This window comes from Schistocerca gregaria, chromosome 2 (assembly GCF_023897955.1).
Source record: "Schistocerca gregaria isolate iqSchGreg1 chromosome 2, iqSchGreg1.2, whole genome shotgun sequence".
Lineage (NCBI taxonomy): Eukaryota > Metazoa > Arthropoda > Insecta > Orthoptera > Acrididae > Schistocerca > Schistocerca gregaria.
In genome coordinates, this window is record NC_064921.1 from 826650596 (window position 1) to 826678124 (window position 27529).

At 41.6% G+C, this 27529-nt stretch overlaps 1 protein-coding gene across 1 annotated transcript in view; it reads left to right on the forward strand.

Annotated features, from left to right (window-relative positions):
- LOC126335999 (nuclear receptor subfamily 2 group E member 1) overlaps positions 1 to 27529 on the forward strand; it is a 178873-nt gene that overhangs the window by 53201 nt on the left and 98143 nt on the right. Inside the window, exon 3 of the mRNA XM_049999477.1 lies at positions 8846 to 8941. Within this exon, the coding sequence (XP_049855434.1) occupies positions 8846 to 8941 (96 nt within the window). The remainder of the gene's footprint in view (positions 1 to 8845; positions 8942 to 27529) is intronic.

A 27529-nucleotide genomic window follows, 5' to 3' on the forward strand; every position in this document is an offset into this window, starting at 1 on the left:
CCTTACTATTGTGTAAAAAGTCATACACAACAAGTTCATTAACTTTCTTAGGTTTAAAGATAATAATAATAATAATAATAATAACACCTGATGTCTCTTTGCCTGCAAACGCCTGAATGATTCTTAAAAGTAAAACACCTGCTGTGGGACAAATGTGTTTATAGATTCTACTCCGAATTGTAATTAGATGGAATACACGTTAAATAAACAAAACATTTTATTCAGAATAGCTGAAGTCATGTTGCCCACAATATAAATACTTCTCTTAACGAAACTTACTTTTACACTATACTTACGCATGTACTCAAATTACTTACCATCAAGTGTAAGACATACGAGAAGTGTTTTTTTAAGTAAGTACCGTTTTGAAATTTAAAAAAGACATGCTAAGATATCTCAACAATTTTATTTTTACATGAAAGCCTGTACCTTAATCTACTTTCCTACATAATTTCCGTCAATATTGAGGCACTTGTCATACCGTTATACCAGATTTGAATACCCTCCTTATAGAAGTCTGCAGCCTGAGTTGTTAACCACTGCATCACCCCTGTTTTGACTTCGTCATCGTCTTGAAGACGCTGACCGCCCAGGTGTTTCTTCAAGTGCAGTAACAGATGGTAGTCACTGGACGCAAGATCGGGGCTGTACGGAGGATGATCTAGAGTTTTCCATTGAAAAGATGTGATGAGATATTTGGTCTGATTTGCCACATGCGGACGGGCATTGTCTTGCAGAAAAACGATGCCCTTGCTCAAGCTCCATGGACTGTTGCTTTGATTGTGGTGCGACTTAGGCCACCCATGTTTCATCGCCCGTAACAATTTAACAATTTGGCTTAAGAAATCATCACCGTCGCCGGCAGGAGTGGCCGAGCGGTTCTAGGCGCTTCAGTCTGTAACCGCGCGACCACTACGGTCGCAGGTTCGAATCCTGCCTCGGGCGTGGATGTGTGTGATGTCCTTAGGTTAGTTAGTAGTTCTAAGTTCTAGGAGACTAATGACCTCAGCAGTTAAGTCCCATAGTGCTCAGAGCCATTTGAACCATTCACCACCGTCGTTGTGGTACCGCTCAAGGAAAGTCAATGCACTGTCTAAACGTTTGGTTTTGTGCACATCCGTCAACATTTTCGGTACCCAACGTTATCACAATTTTCGATAATTCAAGTGCTCGGTCACAAAGCCATACAAAACACTACGAGAAACATCAGGAAAGTCATCCCCGAAGGAGGAAATCGTAAAGCGCCTGTTTTCTCTCACCTTATTGTCCACTTCCTGCACCAAACTTTCATTAACGACCGAAGGACGCCTACTCCGTTGTTCATCATGAACATTTGTGCGGCCACCTTTAAATGCTCTCGCCCACTTTCTTACCATTCCATCACTCATAATGTTTTCTCCGCAAACTGCACATATCTCACGATGAATATCGATCACTTTTAGGCCTTTAACACTAAGAAATCTTATAACAGCCCGTACTTCACAGTTAGGCGGGACTCACGATTATCGGAGGCACCTTAAACACACAGTACACAACGTAAACAAGGAAGAATCAGACTGTAATGGCGTCAGTGCGAAGATTAAGATACAGGCTTTCATGTAAAAATAAAATTATTGAGATATCTTAGCACGACTTTTTTTTAATTTCAAAACGGTACTTACTTAAAAAAACACGCCTCGTATATGAAATTGCCGTTCGACAGTGAACTGGGCAGCCGTCGTGTTCAAGTGACATTCATTGTCGCTTATTCAATAGTACGTCACGCAGAAGAACAGGGAGAAGGTTCGCCAAGAAAGTGTGCATAAGCGTCTCCATTTAATAATAATGCGGCCAGTTGCCTGCCGCGACGGGAAACGACGGGCAGGATAGACACCCCTACACCGCCGAACCGTTTTGACAGCATTTCTTGACATTTGCCTCATTAAAATAACACGTCTAACTTCTAACTGGTGCACATATGAGCATGCCAAGGACGTTGAGGCAGAAATGAACTAAAGATAGACGACACTGTTGAACCCTGCTAGTTCTGCAGTACAGACAAGTAAACAATCGAAAGGCTTCAAACAACAACGTAGCCCGCCATGAGCCGGATTACAAGGCAACAGCTGATTCTGGCCGACTTGCCTTCGATTTCAGAATATTTCTCGGATTATTTTGAGAAGAGTTTCAGCTTCAAAATTAACAAGCATTATATCAGTCTATTCGTCTTTTCAAGCGTTTTCGGATGCCGTTTAAAAAGTATACCATTACAATTAAAAAATCATACTTGCTAGAATAACTCGATCGATACAAGAATTAAGACTCTTTATCATACACCGAAGTACGTACCCCTTAACGTAATATCATTTGTAGAACACCTGGTTTCGACGTCTGGAAGCGTGCGGAATAAAAGAGGTCTTACGTCTTAAGTGACTCGCCCTGGATACCGTATACAGGGAAAGTGGTAAAAAAACATCATCCTCCAAATCCCAACGCGGACAAGTGTGTGTTGAGAGATAGTGACAGACGGTCACTGAAGAGGATTTTGAGGAAAAATAAGGGGATGACAATTGCAGAAGTCACTTCAGAATCGAATGTCACACAATCGCGAACCCTGCAGCATCAAAACAACACCAAGGAAGTTCTATAAGTTGAATTTCAGGGCAAGCTGGAATTCCAAAACCACACATGAGTGTTACAGATCACCTCTAGCAGGAAACCATGGTGTAGAATCCATGAAATCTAGATTATGGAGCAATGGAAGAAAGTCATTTCGTCGGATAAGTCTTGTTTCGCATTGTTTCCAATTTCTGGTCGAGTTTACATCTGGCGTACGCCGTCAAAAGCCTACGATGCATACTGCTTACTGCCCAGAGCGAAACATGGTGGGGGTTCAGTGTTAATTGGACAGCCATATCATGGTGTTCCATGGGCCCCATGATTACTCTACAAATTCGATTTACCGCCAAGGATTGTGTGACCATTTTGGCTGATAAGGTCCATCCCATGGTACAATAGATTTTGTTCCTCGATGGTGATGCTGTGATTTAAGACGACAGCTCTCGACGTCCACGATCGGTTTTGTCTGCACGAGGATGAATTGTCGCATCTTCCCTGTCCACTACAGTCATCAGATCTCAATACTGCATTATTGGGTTCAAAATGATTCAGATGGCTCTGAGCACTATGGGACTTAACTGCTGAGGCCATCAGTCCCCTAGAACTTAGAACTACTTAAACCTAACTAACTTAAGGACATCACACACATCCATGCCCGAGACAGGATTCGAACCTGCGACCGTAGCGGTCGCTCGGTTCCAGACTGAAGCGCCTAGAACCGCTCGGTCACTGCGGCCGGCCATTATTGGGCCATTGTGGTCTAGTTTGGTGGGTAGTTGCGTGATTGCTATGCACCTACATCGTCTTTACCTCAACTTGCCACTACTTATCCATTGCGAGGTGACAGGAAGCTGTTTTGAATGGTAACAGTTTTCCTACACCTTATTAGGCATGATAATGTGATGTGCTTTTGTAAATGGGACCCCGTCCCTGACAGGTGTTGTGTGACATTACACGATGCCTCTAAAATTAGGACAGAATGCAGGCTTCGTCAGGAAGTTTTCTTTCCAGTGGCACACATATAGAAGGACAAAACATTTAAGCACCCAGTAGACATGGTCAGATGTCAAAATCATTTTGTACACTTCGGAGCTCATATAAATGATATGAATGCGATTCTCAGTGACAGGTAGACGACCAGAGTTCGTCCATATCCATGTAAGTATATCGTTCCGGCAATTTTGGCCATGACCTTCTTCTTTTTCTGTGCGGATGCACAAGTATTACCTGAACTCTTACGGGACTTGGTAAGAATGTCTTCCACGAGTAATGAGTATGTTGGATAGGGACACTACGAATGTAGTGTGTGGACATATAAGGTGAGAATGTGAATCTCGCGGGAGGCGTGCGCGAGATAGTGCCTGCAGTCGCACTATCCTCTATGCCCTCGGTGGCTCAGGTGGATAGAGCGTCTGCCTTGTAAGCAGGAGATACCAGTTCCGAATCCCAGTCGGGGCACACATTTTCACCTGTCCCCGTTGATATATATAACGCCAGTCAGCAGCTGAAGGTATTGATATATAATTCTAATTTCGTTAGAGTTCGTAAGTGTTGTCTGTGTTTAACATTGTTACCAGGCCCGTTGGAAGATATATGGGGCATGAATAGTGTCAGATCTTGAGTGATTACTGTAAAGGAAACGAAGATGCCCCGTACTCGTGTCAGACAGCGTAATCAGCACCTGAAGCTTGAAAGGGGCAACATTGCGAGTCTTTATAAGACCAGCTGGTCGAATCGTGTGATATCCAGATTTGTGAGGCATACTGATGTGACAGTGGCCCGATGTTGGAATGCATTGAAACATGAGGGTAGGCACACTCTTCATCAAGATTCTTTAGACCACGCCGAACCATCACGGAGAAACATCATCATCCGCTAAGCCACAATGAGAACGAAAGTATCTGTTGAGTGATCGTGACGGACGGTCATTGAACAGGACTTTGACGAAAAGTAAGAGGTCATCTGCTCAAAAGTCACTGCAGAACTGAATGTCTCACTCGCGAACCCTGTCAGTACCAAAACAACAGGAAGGGAGCTCCATACGCAGGGGACTGCAGAGCGAGCTTGGATTCAGAAACCACTCATCACTGAGGCAAACCCTCGTAACAGGAAAACGTAGCTATAAAAACCAGCACTACGGTGCAAAGGAAGAATGTCAGTTGGTGTGAGGAGCCTTGTTTCACACTGCTTCCAAATTCTGACAGAGTTCACCTCGCAAGAGGGAAACATGTCAGTGGTTCGGCGATGGTTTGGGCAGCAATATCATGGTATTCCGTGGGACCCATAGCTTCTCTGCAAGGTCGCATTACTGCCAAGGATAATGTGACAACTACAGCTCATCAGGTCCATCCCATGGCACAATGTTTGTTCAACAGACGTGATGATGTGCCTCAAGACGAGAGAGCACCTGTTCACACAGCACTCGTCGTCCAGGACTGGTTTTATGAGCACGAGGATGAACCGTCGCATCTCCCCTGGCTACCATAATCACCAGATCTCAATATTATTGAGCCTTTGTGGTCTACTTTGGCAAGTTCAGTTGAATATAACGGAAATGGATAGCGATCACGCACTATCCATTTCTGTCATAGTCAACTGCACTCGCCACTATTTTGCAGGAAGGACATCTACATCTGCTCTGCAGTTCACCCGTAAGTGCCTGGCGGAGGGTTCATCGAACCATTTTCATACTACTTTTCTACAATTCCACTCTCTAATGGCGCGTGGGAAAAAGGAACACCTAAATCTTTCCGTTGGAGCTCTGATTTCTCTTATGTTATTACGATGATCATTTCTCCCTACGTAAGTGGGCGTCAACAAAATATTTTCGCATTCGGAAGAGAAAGTTGGTGATTGAAGTTTCGTAAATACCGGGTGATCAAAAAGTCAGTATAAATTTGAAAACTGAATAAATCACGGAATAATGTATATAGAGAGGTACAAATTGACACACATGATTGGAATGACATGTTTTTTTTTAGAGCCAACAAAATACAAAAGTTCAAAAAAATGTCCGACAGATGGCGCTTCATCTGATCAGAATAGCAATAATTAGCACTACAAAGTAAGACAAAGGAAAGATGATGTTCTTTACAGGAAATGCTCAATATGTCCACCATCATTCCTCAACAATAGCTGTAGTCGAGGAATAATTTTGTCAACAGCACTGTAAAGCATGTCCGGAGTTATGGTGAGGCATTGGCGTCGAATGTCGTCTTTCAGCATCCCTAGAGATGTCGGTCGATCACGATACACTTGCGACTTCAGGAAACCCCAAAGCCAACAATTTCACGGACTGAGGTCTGGGGACCTGGGAGGTCAATCATGACGAAAGTGGCGGCCGAGCACACGATCATCACCAAACAACGCGCGCAAGACATCTTTCACGCGTCTAGCAATATGGGGTGGAGTGCCAACCTGCATAAATATCGTACGTTCCAGCAGGGGATGATGCGATTCTGTAACGTATCGGCGTACCTCTCACCCGTCACAATAGCAGTTACAAAACCAGAATCACGCATTTCCTCAAAGAAAAAAGGCCCGATAACGGTAGATGTGGCAAATCCAACCCATACCGTGACTTTCTCGTCGTGCAATGGAGTTTCCACGACAGTTCTGGGATTTTCGGTAGCCCAAATTCTGCAGTTGTGGGCGTTGACAGACCCTCGGAGCGTGAAATGAGCTTCGTCGGTCCACAAAACGTTACTCAACCAATCGTTATCTTCCGCCATCTTTTGAAACGGCCACACCGCAAATGCCCTCCACTTCACTAAATCGCCAGGTAACAGTTCATGATACTGATGGATTTTGTACGGATAGCATCGGAGGGTACGCCTAAGTGCCAACCAAACAGTAGTGTATGGAATGCCGGTGCGACGTGCGACTGCACGAGCGCTGACTTCCCCGTGCATAGACGAACCCGCTACAGTCTCCATTTCTTCCTGAACTGTCTCAGCAGCATTACGCTTTGTGCTCGGTGGCCACTATGGGGTCTATCGTCTAAACAACCCGTGGCTTGCAACTTCGAAATCATTCTCGCCACAGTTGCATTTGTCAACGGACCTTTGCCCGTTCGAATCCCCTTCCTATGGCGATAGGATCGTAACGCTGAACTAGCACATTCCCCATTCTGATAATACAGCTTCACTAAAAGCGCCTTTTCAGGTAACGTCAACATGCTGCGACTGCTGGCGCATCTGATTCTCTCTCTCATTACAACTCCTTTTATACACGATTGTCATGCGCAGTCACTGGCGTTTTGCTGTCCAGCACCATCTGTCTGACATTTTGTAAACTTTTTTTTTGTTCTAATAAAACTCCATGTCATTCCAAGCATGTGTGTCAATTTTTACCTCTCCATCTAGGTACATCATTCCGAGGTTTATTAAGTTTTCAAATTTATACTGACTTTTTGATCACCCGGAAGATCTCACCACAAAGAAAACCACATTTGTTTCATTGACTTCCACCCCAACTCGCGCATCATATCAGTGACACTCTCACCCCAATTTCGCGATAACACGAGAAACGAGCTGCTCTTCTTTGCACTTTTTCGATGTCCTCCGTCAACCATACCTGGTAAGGATCCCACACCGCTCAGCAATATTCCAGCAGAGGACGGACAAGTGTAATGTAAGCTGTCTCTTTAGTGGGTTTGTCACATCTTCTAAGTGTTCTGCCAACAAAGCGCAGTCTTTGTTTCGCCTTCCCCGCAATATTATCTGTGTGGTCTTTTCAATTTAAGTTGCTCGTAATTGTAATTCCCAGGTATTTAGTCGAATTGACAGCCCTTAGTTTTGTACGATTTATAGTATATCCAAAATTTATGGGATTTCTTTTAGTATCCATGCGGATGACCTCGCACTTTTCTTTGTTTAGTACCAATTGCCACTTTTCGCACCATACAGAAATTCTCTCTAGAGCATTTTGTAATTGGAATTGATCGTCTGATGATTTTACTAGACGTCATCTGCAAACAATCTAAGGGGACTGCTCAGGTTATCACCTAGATCATTTACGTAAATCAGGAACAGCAGAGGGCCTATGGCACTACCTTGCGGAACGTCAGATATCACTTCTGTTCTACTCGATAATTTACCGCTAACCACTACGAACTGTGAGCTCTCTGAGAGGGAATCACGAATCCAGTCACAGAACTGAGACGATACTTCCATATGCACACAATTTAGTTAATAGTCGCTTGTGAGGAACGGTATCAAAAGCCTTCAGGAAATCTAGAAATATAGAATCGATTTGAGATCCCTTGTCGACAGCATTCAATACTTCATGGGAATAAAGAGCTAGCTGCGTTGCACAAGAACGATATTTTCTGAATCCGTGTTGGTTATGTATCAATAAGTCGTTTTCTTCAAGGTGATTCATAATGTTCGAGTACAGTATATGCTTCAGAATCCTACTGCAAATTGAGGTCAGTGATATGGGTCTGTAATTCAATGGGTTACTCCCATTTCCTTTCTTGAATAGTGGTGTGACCTGTGCTACTTTCCAGTCTTTAAGAACAGATCTTTCCTCAAGTGAGCGGTTGTACATGATTGCTAAGAAAGACGCTATTGTGTCTGCATACTCTGGACGGAACCTGATGTACAAGAGTTCTTTGAAACCCATGCAGGGCCTGTATTTATCCATTCCGGGACGAATGGAAGATATTTTGAATGCTAACGGTTTTGCTACATGGCAATATGCTTTGTTTGTGGTGTTTCCGTATTTTTGCCTCCCCCTCACCCCCACCCTTGCACGTGTGAGGCTGTCCGCCGTACGGTGGAACTAGAGTGCCTGCCTGCAGTGGCCTGCGGGAGACAGGATGGTGGCCATTGAATTTGGAATCATTAGAGCACAACGAGTTCGACCCTTGTAACTTCAACTGTTACCACGTACAGCTATGGTCACTGTTCGTCATTATCTAGAAAAGAGAAACCTGTGTATGGAAGAGAACCAATTCAAATGCCACATTCACATTCAAGAGCGCCGTTACAACCATAACTTCTTAGGTTTCCAAAACGTATTAATGTGTAATGTCTACGCCAGTAACGACTTTTAGTAACTGAAATAAAGAATAACAAATACTTTGTAACGGGTATGTGTCTCGACAGTACCGAATGCATGGTTTACAAAATTTAGTCGTTACATTAGTAGCGCTAGTGGGAACATACTCAACTAAGAGGAATGTCATGGCAAACAGCGAGCAATACCTTCTATCGTTATGACGGGCTGGTGTTTGTTGTTACAGCGGGCCGCGGCGGCTGCGTGGTGGACAAAGCACGCCGCAACTGGTGCCCACACTGCCGTCTGCAGAAGTGCTTCGCCGTCCGCATGAACACCTCAGGTCAGTACCTGCATCTCGTCTCACTCTGATACCAACGAGCCAGATGTGTAGCCAGCGAGAAGCACGCCACGGTAGCAGCCAGTCACCACCACCCACCCTTACAAAAAACCTTATGCTATTCGCAACTTCGACTGAAAGGCGCACTTCACCATCGGCGCTGGCCTTCGGCGCAGTGGCAGAGCTTTGCATGGTCTTATGGACCTCGATATCTTCCTCATCATGTCGATGAGAGGGCGGTGATCTGTCGTCTTACAGGGGAACAGCTCCTTGACACATGTGTGCGGGACGGAGACAAGCTGGCGGCGGCCCCATTATACTCTGGGGAACATTCATGTGAGCATCCATGGGTCCAGTGGAGCTCGTGCCAGACACCATGACGACCAGAGAAGTTTGTACACTGGTTGCAGACCACGTGCACCCCTTCATGACGATCGCGTTTTCCGACGGCGGTGGTATTTTCCAACAATATAGTGTACCGTGTCACAAGGCCAGGCGTGTGATAGATCGGTTCGGGAAACACAATGGCGAGTTCCAATTGACGTGCAGACCCCCCCCCCCCCCTCCCAAGTCGCCATATCTGAACCCGATCGAACACATCTGGGATGTAATTGAACGTGGCGTCAGAGCTCATTGCCCCTCTCCCCGGAATTTACGGGAATTAGGTGACCTGTGTGTGCAGATGTGGTCCCAACTCCCTCCAACGACCAACCAAGACCTCACGATTCCATGCCCCGACGCGTTGCCGCTGATATCCGTAGTATAGGTGGACATACCTGCTACTAGGTAGGTGGTCATAATGTTCTGTCTGATCAGTGTACGTACACGAACATTCATCGTGAACCGTTCCATCTTCTAGGGAAAACCGTATCAAAATCCCTATAGTATCGTAGTTCCTGAAATTAGCCATCACATACAGACAGAAAAACTCGGCGGGGAACTTCATTTCATATCATGTGCGGGAGATATGTATAGATGTATAGATTTGGGTCAATCTTAGCTGTTCTCTGGAGTTGGGGCAGCTGTCTACGTTACCGCTTTAGCCGCCAGACAGCAATTCCTCCTTGACAGACCAGCTTGTGCCTCCCATCATTGTCACAAGATGTCACTCCAAATGCCAATTAAATATGGAACAAGTAACAGTGCATACTCGAATATTAGTTCACCCGAGATCTAGGGGGGTCAGAGGGCTAGTTGCCCTCTGGAAAAAAAAATTGAGTGAATGTATCAGCGATGAACTTGAACGGTAGACATGGGACGTCCGCCCCAAACAAATACAACGAACAGGAACAAAATGGGATTAAAAAGAAAAGGGGATAGCGTCTTTGATTGGTAATCAAAACGTACTTGGTTCCGGTTTCGAAAAAAGCCACTGCTTAAATTTTGTAAGACGTCCGGCATAAGAAGTCACCCTCGTTCTGCTAACGGCAGGGAGAGATAGAGATTCAGGGCACTCTCTTGTCCTAGGGGTGGGAAACTGCCCCTAAAGGCGGAAGAATCAGCAATGATCAACGGCGCGAGGATGCAGAAGGCTATGGAAACCACTGTATTAAAAACACTTAACGCTTATTCACAAGACATGTGGCCTGTTATTGAAAAAGTGTCATGATGATCTATCCATTGGCAAAATATTCCAGAATAGTCCACCATTCGGATCTCTGGGAGGAGACTGCCAAGGAGGAGGTGACCACGAGAAAAAGGTTGAATAATCAGCGAAAGGATAATGTTCAACGAGTCGGGGCGTGGAATGTCAAAAGCTTGAACGTAGTAGGGAAACTAGAAAATCTGAAAAGGGAAATGCAATGGCTCAGTCTATATGTAGTAGGGGTCAGTGAAATGAAATTGAAAGAAGACAAGGATTTCTGGTCACATGAGTATACGGTAATACCAACAGCAGCAGAAAATGGTGTAATGGGAAAAGGATTCGTTATGAATAGGAAGGTAGGACGGCGAGTGTGTTACTCTGAATAGTGCAATGATAGGATTGTTCTTATAAGAATCGACAGCAAACCAAAACCGACAACGATAGTTCAGGTATACAAGGCGACGTCGCAAGCTGAAGATGACGAGATAGAGAAGTATATGAGGATATTTAAAGAGTAATACAGTACGTAAAATGAGACATCTAATAGTCAAGGGAGACAGGAATGCTGTTGTATGGGAAGGAATAGAAGAAAAGGTTACAGAAGAATATCGGATTGGGACAAGGAATGAGAGAGAAGAAAGACTAATTGTGTTCTGTAATAAATTTCAGCTAGTGATAGCGAATATTCTTTTCAACAATCACAATAGGAGGAGGTACACTTGGAAAAGGCCGGGTGATATGGGAAGTTTTCAGTTAGATTGCATCATGGTCAGACAGAGATTCCGAAATCAGACACTGGATTGTAAGGCGTACTCAGGAGCAGAAACAGACTCAGATCACAATACGGTAGTGATGAAGAGTAGGCTGAGGTTTAATACATTAGTCAGGAAGAATCAATACGTAAAGAAGTGGGATACGGAGGTACTAAGAGATGACGAGATACGCTTGAAGTTCTCTAAGGCTATAGGCACAACAACAAGGAATAGCTCAGTAGGCAGTACAGGACCATCACAGAATTTAGAAAGAAAAACATAGGTACAAAGAAGGTAACTGCGAAGAAACCATGGGTAAAAGAAGAAATACTTCAGCTGATCGATGAAAGGAGGAAGTACAAAAATGTTTTGGGAAATTCAGGAATACAGAAATACTAGTCGCTGAAGAATGAAATAAATAGGAAGCGCAGGGAAGGTAAGACAAAATGCATGAAAAATTTGAAGAAATCGAGAAAGAAATGATTGCCCGAATGACAGACTCAGCATACAGAAAGACAAAACAACCTTCAGCAACATTAAAAGCAAGGGTGGTAACATTAAGAGTCCAACTGGAATTCCACTGTTACATGCAGAGGAGAGAAAGAGAGAGAGAGAGCAGGTAGGTGGAAAGAATACACTGAGAGCCTCTATGAGGAGAAAGATGTCTGCTGTGATAGAAGAAGAATCAGGAGTCGATTTAGAAGAGATAGAGGATCCAGTATTAGAATCAGAATTTAAAAGAGATTTGGAGGACATAAGATCAAATAAGGCAGAAGTGATAGATAACATCCCATCATAATTTCTAAAATCATTGGGAGAAGTGGAAACAAAACAACTATTCACATTGGCGTGTAGAATGTATACCATCTGCCTTTCGGGAAAATATCATCCACACAATTCCGAAGACTGCAAGAGCTGACAACTGCGAGAATTATCGCACAGTCATCTTAACAGCTCATGCATCCCAGTTGTTGCAAGAATAATATACAGAAGAATGGAAAAGAAAATTGAGTATGTGCCAGACGACGATCAGTTTGACTTAAGAAAAGGTAAAAGCACGGGAGAGACAATTCTGACGTTTCGGTCGATAATAGAAGCAAGACTAAAGAAAAATCAAGACACGTTCATCGCATTTGTCGACCTGGAAAAAGCGTTAGACAATATAAAATGAAAACGATGTTCTAAATTTTGAGAAAAATAGGAGTAAGCTATAGGGAGAAAAGTGTAATATACAATATGTACAACAGACAAGAGGTAATAATAAGAATGGCCGGCCAAGTACGAAGTGCTCGGAATTAAAAGGGTGTAAGAAAGGAATGTAGCCTTTCGCCCCTACTGTTCAGTCTGTACATCGAAAAAGCAATGATGGAAATAAAAGAAAGGTTCAGGAGTGGGATTAAAATTCAAGGTGAAAGGATATCAATGATTCGATTCGCTGATGACATTGCTTAACTGAGGGAAAATGAAGAAGAATTACATGATCTATTGAACGGAATAAAGAATCCAATGAGTACAGAATATGGACTGAGAATAAATCTAAGAAAAGCGAAAGTAATTAGAAGTAGCAGAAATGACCACAGCGAAACTTAACACCTGGATTGTTGGTCACGAAGTAGATGAAGTTAAGGAATTATGTTACCTAGGCAGTAAAATAACCGTTGACGGACGGAGGAAGAAGGGCATAAAAAGCAGACTAGCAATGGCAAAAAGGGCATTTCTGGCCAAAAGAAGTCTACTACTATCAAACATACGCCTTTGAGGGAGAAATTTCTGAGAATTTACGTCTGGAGTACAGCACTGTATGGTAGTGAAACTTGGACTATGAGAGAACCGGAACAGAAGAGAATAGAAGTATTTGAGATGTGGTGCTACAGACGAAAGTTGAAAATTAGGTGGAGTGACAAAGAATGAGGAGGTTCTGCGCAGAATCGGAGAGGAAAGGAGTATGTGGAACACACTGATAAGGAGATGGTGTGGGGCGGCGAAGAAGTTGTCGAATGAGTTGTTTGAATGTTCATTTCACGTAACAGACTATTGCCGATGCAACATATGTGGGACGGCGAAGAAGTCGTTGTTTAATGTTGAATGAAAGTTGAACATTGCCACCTTAAATCACGCGAGCCTGGCAACTAATTTGGTGGCCAGTCAGAAAGCGAAGGGAAACTTACTGACCTTAGTTCCCAGTCTGCACGGCCACATTCCTGTACAGCCCAGCTAAACGAAAAATATCCATAGTTCTTCACGGGATTAGGGCTGCTTCAATAAAATTTAAAGTTCCAAACAAGATTTTATTATCTTAAAGGCTCACACAAATTACTCGAAACTTCTGAAAATGCTAAAGACATTAAATATTGTTAATTCAGCCAATCGTTTAATAGTTCAGAGGCGACTTCTACAGCAAGTTCCTCCCGAATAGTTCATTACTCTAACTAACGGTGCTCTATTAATAGTTCGCAATAATGTTAAAAAAAAAGATTAATGCTCGCCTTAAAAGTGGAGTTAGTCACCACTTGCCACGCGGAATTATACTTCACACGGACGGCACAATAACAGTTTGTTACCGAAGTCTAAACGATCCAGGACGGTGTACAGTCCTCGCGATTTTCAATGTCCGTTTACATTGCTAAGTACGCGCATGTCGCAGCCCGCTATGACGTCACCCGAGGCGTGGCGCGATCGGACGTTAAGCTCGCGTGGACTAGGCGTTGGTCTAATGCGGAGTGAGCTTACTACTGCCTCTGCCGCTCTTTTTATATAGCTCCGGCGCGTACCGCCAAGAGAGCATCTGTTCTTTCCGTTCATATGCAGATGCCTGCGGCCTCCAAATGACCGCTATCTCAGGCACATAATCTTAAATATCACATTTAATAATAGCTTTACAAACTTCTCAATTTTTGTATACATACATCTGAGCAGTACAGAAGCACGTAGAAAATCTCAGCCCGCTAAAATTAAAACTTTACTCTCTAGAATTTTTACAATGGAACTAACGGTAGATTGTTACCTCTGAACCATAGCTTTATCAAGACTTGTATCAGCTGTTAATTATGCTACAAGACTAAAACTTGGTGTAGCTTTGTTAATTGTCCTATCTGATCATTGGTCTTAAAGAATTTGTTTTATCATTAAAATTTAAAGTACTTAATCTATAATGCTTATGTACATTTTACTCACAAAAGTAGTTTTTACTAAATTACTAAAAAACTAGAAGAGGTAACTGATTGTGGTATTTCCATTATTATTATTAGGGTGAACTGAAGCATCCTACCAATTTTCAATATTGTAGCTCTATTATTTCGCGCCTCTGATTTTTCCGAAAAACGCGGATTCTGGAGTCAATTTTAGTTTTATGGTTTTGGAAACCAGCACCACTCATTAATGACTTCTTACTGCACCTTCTCACCAAATTTTGGCTTCCTAGCGTCATTATTTAGCGCCTCCTATTTTTCTTTCAAAACGTGAATTTTACGTAAACTACTAATTTTATAACATTAAGATTTGTTACCTGAAACATTATTACATAGAACTATACTTTAACAAAGTTTTACACACAAATCTTAATTTTTACTTTTATGTTAAATGTGGTGCAATACTATATGCAGGCACGTTACGATGACGTGACGCTACTAGCAGTGAACTAGGGTAAGTCCCGTGCACTCGCTCGCCTCTGTATCTTATACATGATACAGCGCTTGCTTTGCTTCATCACCCCCTTTTTAATTTTCGTGAAAATCTATTTTTGAACAAAATTAAATTTCTAAAAGAACAAACAAGCGATGGATTACTTTAGTATACCTCTTTCAACTTAAGTTGCTTCTTCTTAGGAAATTCCTTATTACTACATACACAAAATAACCATACTCATATACACATAGAAAACCTAGTACAGAAGACATTCACAAATTATTTACATACATTTACATGGAAATATAAATTTTTCAATGGTTACAAAATAGTTATTTTTTTTTTTTTAAAATCAGTCTCTTCCTGAAAAAGAAAATACACACGACTTTTATCACTGCAACGCACTCACATTTTTCTTTTACTATAATACTCGGCACTGTGGTGGGTGTCCTATTGTAACACTCATTTAATTTCACTGATTGACAAAATTGTGGGAGGAAATTGTATTCACTGTGGTTTGCGTCTCTACTTCCAATCTCCCTACCGCTTGTTGTCAGTCATTCATGCAGCCTGCATGTCCCTGAGAAACAGACAATACAGTCTAAGTTTCTGTTTTCAACTTATATCTAAGGTAGGACAAAGTACATTTTATAGTTTATATTCTGGCACTATTTTACTAATTGTGAAGTTGTCAGAAAGACATTTAGCACTAAGTCGTATCTGATACAATAGCTCCTACTTTCTTTTTTCATAAATAATCTTTTAGGTTCCTAAATAGTGAAAATTCTTTTAGCAAATTAATATATTAAGATCTTGCTTCAACTTAAAAAATTGAGTAACCTTTTAGTTTTAATGTACTCTGGCTTAATTATCGTATGGATTAGTTCATCAAAGAAGTCATTTGCTGACCAGCACTTTGCTTTATGGTATGAATTACTAAAGAAATTAGTTATTTTCAGTATACCGATTCCAAATTTCTGCATTTTCCAATATTTGTGTTTTTCTGTTGTCTGTTTAACTATTTATTTGCCTCAAGCAAGAATTAGCGTTTTTCACCATTTCACGAGACGTGAGGGAATTATTCTTTAATCCTACATCATTTACTTTAATTTACTTACTTCACTTCTTCACCTCATTCATTTTCTCCCTTTTCTTCCAGATTCAAAATACTTCATTTCTCCACTTCTTTCTCCCTTTTCCTTTTGTCAGCCTATTGACGTCCTGTTTCTATATATTTGGTGCGATCCTCACACCACTTCCACACATCTCCATTTATTTAATTCTAAAACGCCATTGCTTGCTTCTATGAGCATTACCTTCTTACGCTGTTTTCCTTCAGACAACCTTATTTCTAGCAACATACTACCTTCTGCATAATCTCATGGATTATTCATATTCATACCGTACTTCGTATACTGCAAAGTGTCTCTCTTAGTTGTAGTTTCTAACCCTTTACAATTACATGAAATATTTTAATTTATTTATTTTAGCCATGTTTGCCTCTTATTGGTACTCAGACTTTTGTTTTGCCATTCACTAGGTAGATCCTTACTAAGAATACTTAAAACCTAATAGCATATATACAACATGAAGACATATGTGATTCTTACCTGTTATGATAGACCAGAAGAAGGGAATGAAACTTGAAAAGGAAATAAAGTTTCACCCAGCTGGGACTGCACGGTACGCCAAACCGTGTATCCGCCAAAGAGTGGCAGACTCCCTACAGTAATTAATTACTGTTAATTTTAAATTCCTTTAGATCCACAATATTTCTTAGACCTAGTTCTCTCTTACTCTTTGGATATTCCAAACGATAGGCATTTGCATGAGGTTTACTTACTATTCTAAATGGTCCATGATATACATGCATAAACTTTTTTGTTTCTGCAGAAATTTTCTTTGATTTTTCTTTTGTTTTGACCAGCACTAGCTCACCTCTGTATCTTTGTTCGTCAGCAATTTGCTTTGTTGATTGTACCTTTTCCTCTATTTCCTTTAGGATGTGTCTCTCTTCAACCTTAGCACTTTCCTCATTCTCACTGAAAACCAAATTTTCCTGCAAGTATCCTTTATTCTTTATTACCCTAATAGGCAGTTCCCAAGTTTCATTACTACCGCCTATATGACTTCCTATAAAAGACTCTCTTATCACTTTAGAGTCAGGTAAAGTTAAAATTAAGTTGTTCTGATCAAAATTGATCTTTCCCTGGTACTTTGATAAGAAATCAGTACCAATCAACATATCAACACTTAAGCCTAGCACAATCAAACAAGGATGATCTATTACTACGTCATTTATACCAATGGGTATCAAAGCTTCGTGTTGAACTGGTCTAGAGACTTTTCCAGTAGCACCTATAATCTTTAAGCCACTTACTTTCATAACTGTTAACTTCTCTTTATTGGGTATGGTGTCAAAAAATGTTTGTGATAAAGCACTTGCTTCACTGCCACTGTCAAGCAGACAACGCACAGTGACTCCTGATATGTTTACTTTGATAACAGGGTGAGTTATTTTACATTGAACAGGTTGCTCACACACCTCGTCTAATAAATCTCGTTCTATGTTCTTCCAGCTAAAGTAATTCTGATCAGTTGCAATTACATTTACATTTACATCCTGGGGCTCATCATGCTCTATAATCTTAGCTGCTTTCTCTAATCTGTCCACTAACTTTAAATCGAAGCATCTGACGACTTTTTCTACTTTTGTTTGCTGCACATCAGCCAAACTATCCTCTACCTCTGAGCAACTGCGTCCCTGCGCAATATTGCTGTTCATAAGAATGTCGTCACCTTCAACCATTTGTGGCACGTTTACACAGCTACTAGATTCTTTCACCTCGTTACTATTTCTACCCCCTTCATTCATCATTTCCTCCTCTCTAAAGTTTTGCAGTACTGATTCTACTTCTGCTACTTCTACTTCAGCTTTTAGATTGCCATTTTCATCGAAGATGTAAGCTTTTACTTCATCATTATTCCCATCAGACTCAAACCCATTATCTATTTCTTCCCCATTATCTACCTTGAGTTCCTGTTCTTCCTTGACCCATTTTTCTAGTGTATCCAAAATACTATCCACTATTTTGTGAGAGTGGCTTAACACATCACTGGTATTATCTGTATTTATTTCGTCATCCATGTTGTCTGTCTGTGTATGTTGGCTGATTGTCTGTGTTTCCGTTACTGGCTGTGTTACTGTTACCGCCTGGTGAGCGCCAGTTTCCTCATAGACGGGATTTAGTTTCCCACACGCGGCCTGTTGTGTTCATCTGTGACACCACTAGATATAGTAGCATCATGACTCCCTTCTTGTCTTAATGGCATAGTATTTACTTCTCCACTTTCGTCATAGTAGTTGTTACGAAAGCGTGGTGAGTATCTACCCCCTCTTCCTCTGCCACGGCTTTGGTTTCGATAGTTTGTTTTGGTGTGCCTAACTTCCATATTTCTAACGTTCACGTTTCCATTATTTTGTACGTGATTGTTAGAAGATTTGTTATTCTGCTGCACCTGCTCCTCAGCAGCAGCTACTCTTTCCACTCTTTCCAGATATTCAATAAATTTGTCTATATTATCTCTAGGGGCGGAAATGATCCTCTTCTGCCAGTACCACGGCAGCTTACCTTCTAAACCCATAATGATCATATCTGGCTTCATCTTTTCTGTCAAATGTGACAGTCTTGAAACCCACTTCCTAGCGAAATCCTTTACTGATTCACGCCCTGGGAAAAACTTCTTACCACTCCAGAATTCCCTTAACACATCATTTTGTTTGTTATGTGACCAGTATTCGTTGAGAAATGCAGACTTAAATTCAGATAAAGTTTTACATTTGATCATTACATCCGCTGACCATCGCAAAGCATCACCTGACAAATGACTTCTTATAAATGAAATTTTTTCTCTTTCTGACCAAGTGTTGGGGAGAACATCCTCAAAGTCATTCCAAAATTCAAGAGGGTGAATGTACTTATCAGGATCAAAGCGCAAAAACTGTCGACACCCTATAAAAGCGGCGTCAACTGAAGTCACATGCTGTACAGTAGAATGACTAGAATTAACAGAGGTTACTCTATTTTCTAGGTTAGCAATGTTAGTATTTAATTCCTCCACTTGTGACTCTACTGCTTCTATCCTGGCAGAACATCTTTGTTCCACTGCACCACGAATTTCGGTACAGGTTTCTTTTACTTTCTCAATGTTTTTCTGACAAGTATCTACTTTAATTTGTACCTCTTTAACTTTGTCAGAGCAAAGTTTGGACTCGTTGCTCAATCTTTCGGACAACCTCACTTCCAAAAGTTCATCTGCCTCTTGATAATTTTTTTGAATTTGATCTATTTCACATTTGAAAGTACTATGCATTTTAGTTAACTGTTGCCCTACTTTTACTTGAATGTCATGATGAATAGCATCTATCTTATAATTCAAACTATTCCATTTTGATTGCAGTTCTTCTTTTAGTTCTTTATTACTATCCTCAATTTTATTTTCCAACCCTTTATTACTAACCTCAATTTTATTTTCCAACCCTTTATTACTAACCTCTATTTTATTCTCCAACTCTTTATTACTATTTTCAATTTTAGCCTCAATTTTATTTTGGTTTGATTCGAGTTTGGCAAACAGTATTTGCATCCAATCCGGAGCTTCTACCTTGATACTTTGTATCTCTTGACTTGACTGAGCTGGAGATATATTGAGCTCAGTTTCACTACCTGACAAAGTTAGCAACTCTACTGGCTCCCTTTTGACTTCTATTTCACTTATTGATTGCATCCCTGCACTCTCATTTAAATTAAAGTCATAATTTACTGGTGACAAATTACGTTCTAGTTCAATATTTGAGGGATTAATGGAACCATCCTCATTAAACTCAATTCCTGATCGTGAGGATTCTTGGTCAGAGACCGGTTCCCTTCTGAAATGTACACTACTTTCCATATCTTTTAGTTTGTTAGCAGCAGTTAATAAATATTTTAAAAGTCTTTGACTTAACTTAAATGCTTGATTTCGACGAATGATGTCGTCGCGGTGTACCAGCAATCGTGATGCGACGCGTCGCGACGTATTGAAGGCAGCAGCAGCAGCCGTAGCGTCGAGTACCGCCACAGGAATCGCCTACTGCAATAGCTCCAGGGGGGGGGGGGGGGGCAGCAAGGCACCGTTGACCGCTCGGCGCAGCCGGCAGCTGTCTCGCAGATCAGCGCAGCTCCGCGATGACGCACCGTCTTCCTTTAGTCTCTGCGCCGTCGGCAGCCGCGATCCAGCATCGTCGCCTTCCTCACCATCGTCACTAACCAACGTACAGCGGTAGACACTTATTGTTTATACACTACACCCGCCTTTACTGGTAACACTGTTCCCACACTAGTTCAATTCAGTGTCCTGTTATTGCCTACCGAGTTCGTTAATTTATACCAATCGCTTTCACACATCGAGCACTTTTATTTGCTTTTAATTCAGTTTTCCCGGCCGATGCACCATATGTGGGGCGGCGAAGAAGTTGTCGAATGAGTTGTTTGAATGTTCATTTCACGTAACAGACTATTGCCGATGCAACATATGTGGGACGGCGAAGAAGTCGTTGTTTAATGTTGATTGAAAGTTGAACATTGCCACCTTAAATCACGCGAGCCTGGCAACTAATTTGGTGGCCAGTCAGAAAGCGAAGGGAAACTTACTGACCTTAGTTCCCAGTCTGCACGGCCACATTCCTGTACAGCCCAGCTAAACGAAAAATATCCATAGTTCTTCACGGGATTAGGGCTGCTTCAATAAAATTTAAAGTTCCAAACAAGATTTTATTATCTTAAAGGCTCACACAAATTACTCGAAACTTCTGAAAATGCTAAAGACATTAAATATTGTTAATTCAGCCAATCGTTTAATAGTTCAGAGGCGACTTCTACAGCAAGTTCCTCCCGAATAGTTCATTACTCTAACTAACGGTGCTCTATTAATAGTTCGCAATAATGTTAAAAAAAAAGATTAATGCTCGCCTTAAAAGTGGAGTTAGTCACCACTTGCCACGCGGAATTATACTTCACACGGACGGCACAATAACAGTTTGTTACCGAAGTCTAAACGATCCAGGACGGTGTACAGTCCTCGCGATTTTCAATGTCCGTTTACATTGCTAAGTACGCGCATGTCGCAGCCCGCTATGACGTCACCCGAGGCGTGGCGCGATCGGACGTTAAGCTCGCGTGGACTAGGCGTTGGTCTAATGCGGAGTGAGCTTACTACTGCCTCTGCCGCTCTTTTTATATAGCTCCGGCGCGTACCGCCAAGAGAGCATCTGTTCTTTCCGTTCATATGCAGATGCCTGCGGCCTCCAAATGACCGCTATCTCAGGCACATAATCTTAAATATCACATTTAATAATAGCTTTACAAACTTCTCAATTTTTGTATACATACATCTGAGCAGTACAGAAGCACGTAGAAAATCTCAGCCCGCTAAAATTAAAACTTTACTCTCTAGAATTTTTACAATGGAACTAACGGTAGATTGTTACCTCTGAACCATAGCTTTATCAAGACTTGTATCAGCTGTTAATTATGCTACAAGACTAAAACTTGGTGTAGCTTTGTTAATTGTCCTATCTGATCATTGGTCTTAAAGAATTTGTTTTATCATTAAAATTTAAAGTACTTAATCTATAATGCTTATGTACATTTTACTCACAAAAGTAGTTTTTACTAAATTACTAAAAAACTAGAAGAGGTAACTGATTGTGGTATTTCCATTATTATTATTAGGGTGAACTGAAGCATCCTACCAATTTTCAATATTGTAGCTCTATTATTTCGCGCCTCTGATTTTTCCGAAAAACGCGGATTCTGGAGTCAATTTTAGTTTTATGGTTTTGGAAACCAGCACCACTCATTAATGACTTCTTACTGCACCTTCTCACCAAATTTTGGCTTCCTAGCGTCATTATTTAGCGCCTCCTATTTTTCTTTCAAAACGTGAATTTTACGTAAACTACTAATTTTATAACATTAAGATTTGTTACCTGAAACATTATTACATAGAACTATACTTTAACAAAGTTTTACACACAAATCTTAATTTTTACTTTTATGTTAAATGTGGTGCAATACTATATGCAGGCACGTTACGATGACGTGACGCTACTAGCAGTGAACTAGGGTAAGTCCCGTGCACTCGCTCGCCTCTGTATCTTATACATGATACAGCGCTTGCTTTGCTTCAATGGGACAGGACTATAGGACACTTGTTAAGACATCATGGAATGACTTCGATGGTACTAGAGGGAGCTGCATAGGGCAAAAACTGTAGAGGAAGACAGAGATTGGAATACATCCACCAAATAATTGAGGACATAGGTTACAAGTGCTACCCTGAGATGAAGAAGTTGGCACAAAAGAGGAATTCGTGGCGAGCCGCATCAAACCAGTCAGAAGACAGTTGCCATAATTGTAAATTACATACACTAACCTTTCTCGTGAATCAGCCTATCTATTACTGAAAACTATCAAATTCCCTACAGTAGTTCCTGAGACTGGCATTCACGTAAAGATAGAAAACTGCTGAGGGGGACTTTAATCTACAGTATATGTGGATACAGAGCAAACTCCAGATTCCCTGGATGAACAACATCAGGAGACTTCACGGATTGCTGAAACGCACGGATGATCCAAAATACCTATGTTTTTACTGCAGTATGGTGTTCAGTGTTTTTGCAAAATAGTCATATGCTACATGTAACACTTGAAAGTCCATTGAATTTCTCAGGTGTTACTCGCAGAAAACTGATGTCTCATTTACACTTACAACACATTGTGCACGCTATTATTTACTTTCAGCTGACACTCGGGAAACGATGTCCGATTTCTCTGAGTTTTATTCATTTTTTTTTTATGGACGACGGTTTCATTTTTCCGGTGCACCAAAGCATCGATATAGTGAAACGAATTGTGTTCTAACAACAGATTAGCTCATTTAGTTCCTAAATCGCCTCGTTCCGTTCTGTTCCTCTATCGAGCGCACTTTATTCACTACATTCGCTTCAACTGCTGCTCAAATCCAAATTCACAGGTATCGCCAACTAGCCACTCGCGGATGTTTTTATTTCTATTTCTGAAATGTATCGGAGGTTTTTGATGAAACAGTCAGTTGGATCCCCCTATTTGAAGTTCCTGTTCTTCTTTCGCCGCAGCAAGTTCGAGTCAGTGACTGAAATGTAGCTAAGTCTCTGGCAACAGAAAAACTGCCGTGTGTGTTTAAAGTCTGGTTTACACCGAATGGAACACAGGCGAACAAACATCAGCGAACGTGAATTGTCACTGGTTGAGCGCTAGCCGAGAGCGCAATCGATCGTATTCGGTTCCCATTCGCTACTCTTCACTCGTGTTCCCCTGGTAATCTGTCTTAAAGTGCACCATCGACGGTAGTTCGCTTTATCTTCTCTTCGACGTTAGCACTACAGGAATGTTCCGTCTACTCTGGTGCCTTCTTTTATTTTTGACATGGGTTGACTGAGCGATGCGGTGGACAGAAGAGAATGTAACGTTGTTGATACAAGAATATAGATGTCATAGATTCTTTTTGGGCCCAAGAGATGCACAGTACAAATGTTGAAGGAAAGAAATATGATTGATAGAAAATTGCTGGAACACTCAAACGTACCACTGGGGCGAAATTGAGTGGATAAGCACAAGTTTTGTTTTTATTTTTAATAAAAGGGGAGATGCACAGTAAGTTTCCTTGAAAGTAAACTTGTAAGCGAATACGGGGATATTCAATGTTTATCTTACAAACTTTCAGGGATGATGGAGAAGAGTAACTGTAGTTATTTGGAGTAAGATCCAGAAACGACGGAATCTAAAGTTAGAAGCGAAAATCGTTCCGATACTTCTGACAGTGGAACCATTCTACTGCGAGCTCTGTTCTTTTCATACGAGGGTTGTAACTTTAACTGTGGCAACTATTTATTTACAGCTCATACAAAGTAGATAAGTGTTTCAAAGTTTTACTGACCTTCAAAGCAGTCACCGGCATTGTGTATAACCCGTTGCCAGCGATGTGGAAATCGTAGGGATATTCTTAGCAGTGCCAGTTGTGTTGACAGTACGAGCGACGCGCTCTATTGCCCGACCAATTTGTAGCAGTTCTGAATCGAATAACGCGAAGTGTTTCCTTCAGTTTAAAAACCGAGTTGAACTCACGAGGGCTTAAGTCAGGGAAGTGCAGTAGGTGGTATAGCACTTAGCAGCCCCATCAGTCAAACAAATCAGCAACAGCTTGCACTGCACGTGCTTGAGTATTGTCCTGCAAAACGATGCAGAAAGTACATCTACATGACTACTCTGCAATTCACATTTAAGTGCTTGGCAGAGGGTTCATCGAACCACAATCATACTATCTCTCTACTATTCCACTCCCGAACAGCGCGCGGGAAAAACGAACACTTAAACCTTTCTGTTCGAGCACTGATTTCTCTCATTTTATTTTGATGATCATTCCTACCTATGTAGGTTGGGCTCAACAAAATATTTTCGCATTCGGAAGAGAAAGTTGGTGACTGAAATTTCGTAAAAAGATCTCGCCGCGACGAAAAACGTCTTTGCTGTAATGACTTCCATCCCAACTCGCGTATCATATCTGCCACACTCTCTCCCCTATTACGTGATAATACAAAACGAGCTTCCCTTTTTTGCACCCTTTCGATGTCCTTCGTCAATCCCACCTGGTAAGGATCCCACACCGCGCAGCAATATTCTAACAGAGGACGAACAAGTGTAGTGAAGCTGTCTCTTTAGTGGACTTGCATCTTCTAAGTGTCCTGCCAATTAAACGCAACCTTTGGCTCGCCTTCCCCACAATATTATCTATGTGGTCTTTCCAACTGAAGTTGTTCGTAATTTTAACACCCAAGTACTTAGTTGAATTGACAGTCTTGAGAATTGTACTATTTATTGAGTAATCGAATTCCAACGGATTTCTTTCGGAACTCATGTCGATCACCTCAAACTTTTCGTTATTTAGCGTCAACTGCCACCTGCCACACCATACAGCAATCTTTTCTAAAACGCTTTGCAGCTGATACTGGTCTTCAGATGACCTTACTGGACAGTAAATTACAGCATCATCTGCGAACAACCTAAGAGAACTGCTCAGATTGTCACCCAGCTCATTTATATCGATCAGGAACAGCAGAGGTCCCAGGACGCTTCCCTGGGGAACACCTGATATCACTTCAGTTTTAGTCGATGATTTGCCGTCTATTGCTACGAACTGCGACCTTCCTGACAGGAAATCACGAATCCAGTCGCACAACTGAGACGATACACCATAGGTCCGCAGCTTGATTAGAAGTCGCTTGTGAGAAACGGTGTCAAAAGCTTTCCGGAAATCTAGAAATACGGAATCAACTTGAGATCCCCTGTCGATAGCGGCCATTACTTCGTGCGAATAAAGAGCTAGCTGCGTTGCACAAGAGCGATGTTTTCTGAAGCCATGCTGATTACGTATCAATAGATCCTTCCCTTCGAGCTGATTCATAATGTTTGAATACAGTATATGCTCCAAAACCCTACTGCAAACCGACGTCAATGATATAGGTCTGTAGTTAGATGGATTACTCCTACTACCCTTCTTAAACACTGGTGCGACCTGCGCAATTTTCCAATCTGTAGGTACAGATATATCGGTGAGCGAGCGGTTGTATATGAGTGCTAAGTAGGGAGCTATTGTGTCAGCGTAATCTGAAATGAACCTAATCGATATACAATCTGGACCTGAAGACTTGCCCGTATCAAGCGATTTGAGTTGCTTCGCAACCCCTAAGGTATCTACCTCTGAGATACTCATGCTAGCAGATGTTCGTGTTTCAAATTCTGGAATATTCCATTCGTCTTCCCTGGTGAAGGAATTTCGGAAAACTGCGTTCAATAACTCCGCTTTAGCGGCACAGTCGTCGGTAACAGTACCATCGGCACTGCGCAGCGAAGGTATTGACTGCGTCTTGCCGCTTGTGTACTTTACATACGACCAGAATTTCTTCGGATTTTCTACCAAATTTCGAGATAATGTGTCGTTGTGGAACCTATTAAAGGCATCTCGCATCGAAGTCCGTGCCAAATTTCGCGCGTCTGTAAATTTTAGCCAATCTTCGGGATTTCGCGTTCTTCTGAACTTCGCATGCCTTTTCCGTTGCCTCTGCAACAGCGTTCGGACCTGTTTTGTGTACCACGGGGGATCCGTTACATCTCTTACCAATTTATGAGGTATGAATCTCTCAATTGCTGTTGTTACTATATCTTTGAATTTGAGCCACATCTCGTCTACATTTGCATAGTCAGTTCGGAAGGAATGGAGATTGTCTTTTAGGAAGGCTTCTAGTGACACTTTATACGCTTTTTTAAATAAAATTATTTTGCGTTTGTTTCTGATGGATTTGGAAGAAACGGTATTGAACCTAGCTACAACGACCTTGTGATCACTAATCCCTGTATCAGTCATGATGCTCTCTATCAGCTCTGGATTGTTTGTGGCTAAGAGGTCAAGTGTGTTTTCGCAATCATTTACAATTCGCTTGGGTTCGTGGACTAACTCCTCAAAATAATTTTCGGAGAAAGCATTTAGGACGTCTGTCTCTAAGCTCGTCGTAGGTTGTGTTCCAAAAATGAACAGCATAGAGACAGAAGAGATGACACTTCCTGCAGGACCTGACCATCATTTTGCAGGACAATGCTCAAGTACTTACAGTGTAAGCTGTTACTGATTTGTGTGATTGATGGGACTGCTACGTGCTGTACCGCCTGCTGCACTCCCCTGGCTTAAGCCCTCATGAGTTCAACTCGATTTCTAAACTGAAGGAAATACTTCACGGCATTCGCTTCAGAACTGCTACAAATTCGTTGGGCAATAGACTGCCCCTCTCGAACTGTCACAGGTTCGAATCCTGCCTCGGGCATGGATGTGTGTGTTGTCCTTAGGTTAGTTACGTTTAAGAAGCTCTAAATCTAAGGGACTGATGACCTCAGATGTGTCCCATAGTGCTTAGAGCCATTTGAACCATTTTTCGAACTGTCAACACAACTGGCAACGGATTATGCATAATGCTGCTGACTACTTTGAAGGTCAGTAAAACTTTGAATCACGTATTTTTGTACGAGCTGTAAATAAAAAGTTTCCACTATTTAAGTTCCAACCCTCGTACTTTGGGAGGAGGTAGTACAGACCCAAACAAGATAAAAATGTCTAGTAAAGATTGGCTGTAAAATGCATACCTTAACAGCTTTGAGCATTTGTCCAATAGAAGAGGTGTGTTCCACTGTAGCAAAGTTGAACAAGTGCGCAAAGCTCATAAGGTATACACTTTGGAGCCCACGTTTACTCGACATTTTTTCTTTGTTTTGGTCGGTAATATCTACACGGAATCAGCGTGCATGTCTATTACGGTGATTAAAGCTACAAATATAAGAATGATCTGGTCACTCTCACTGGTTCCATTCATGGTAGCTGTAATTACGTAGCTGATGAATCGCTGTTATGTCAGACATTTTTTATGATAAAGGAAAATGGTTTACCCTGAATCACGCTATCTACGTTCTAACAAATCATACGTTAGTAAAATTCTTGAATGGC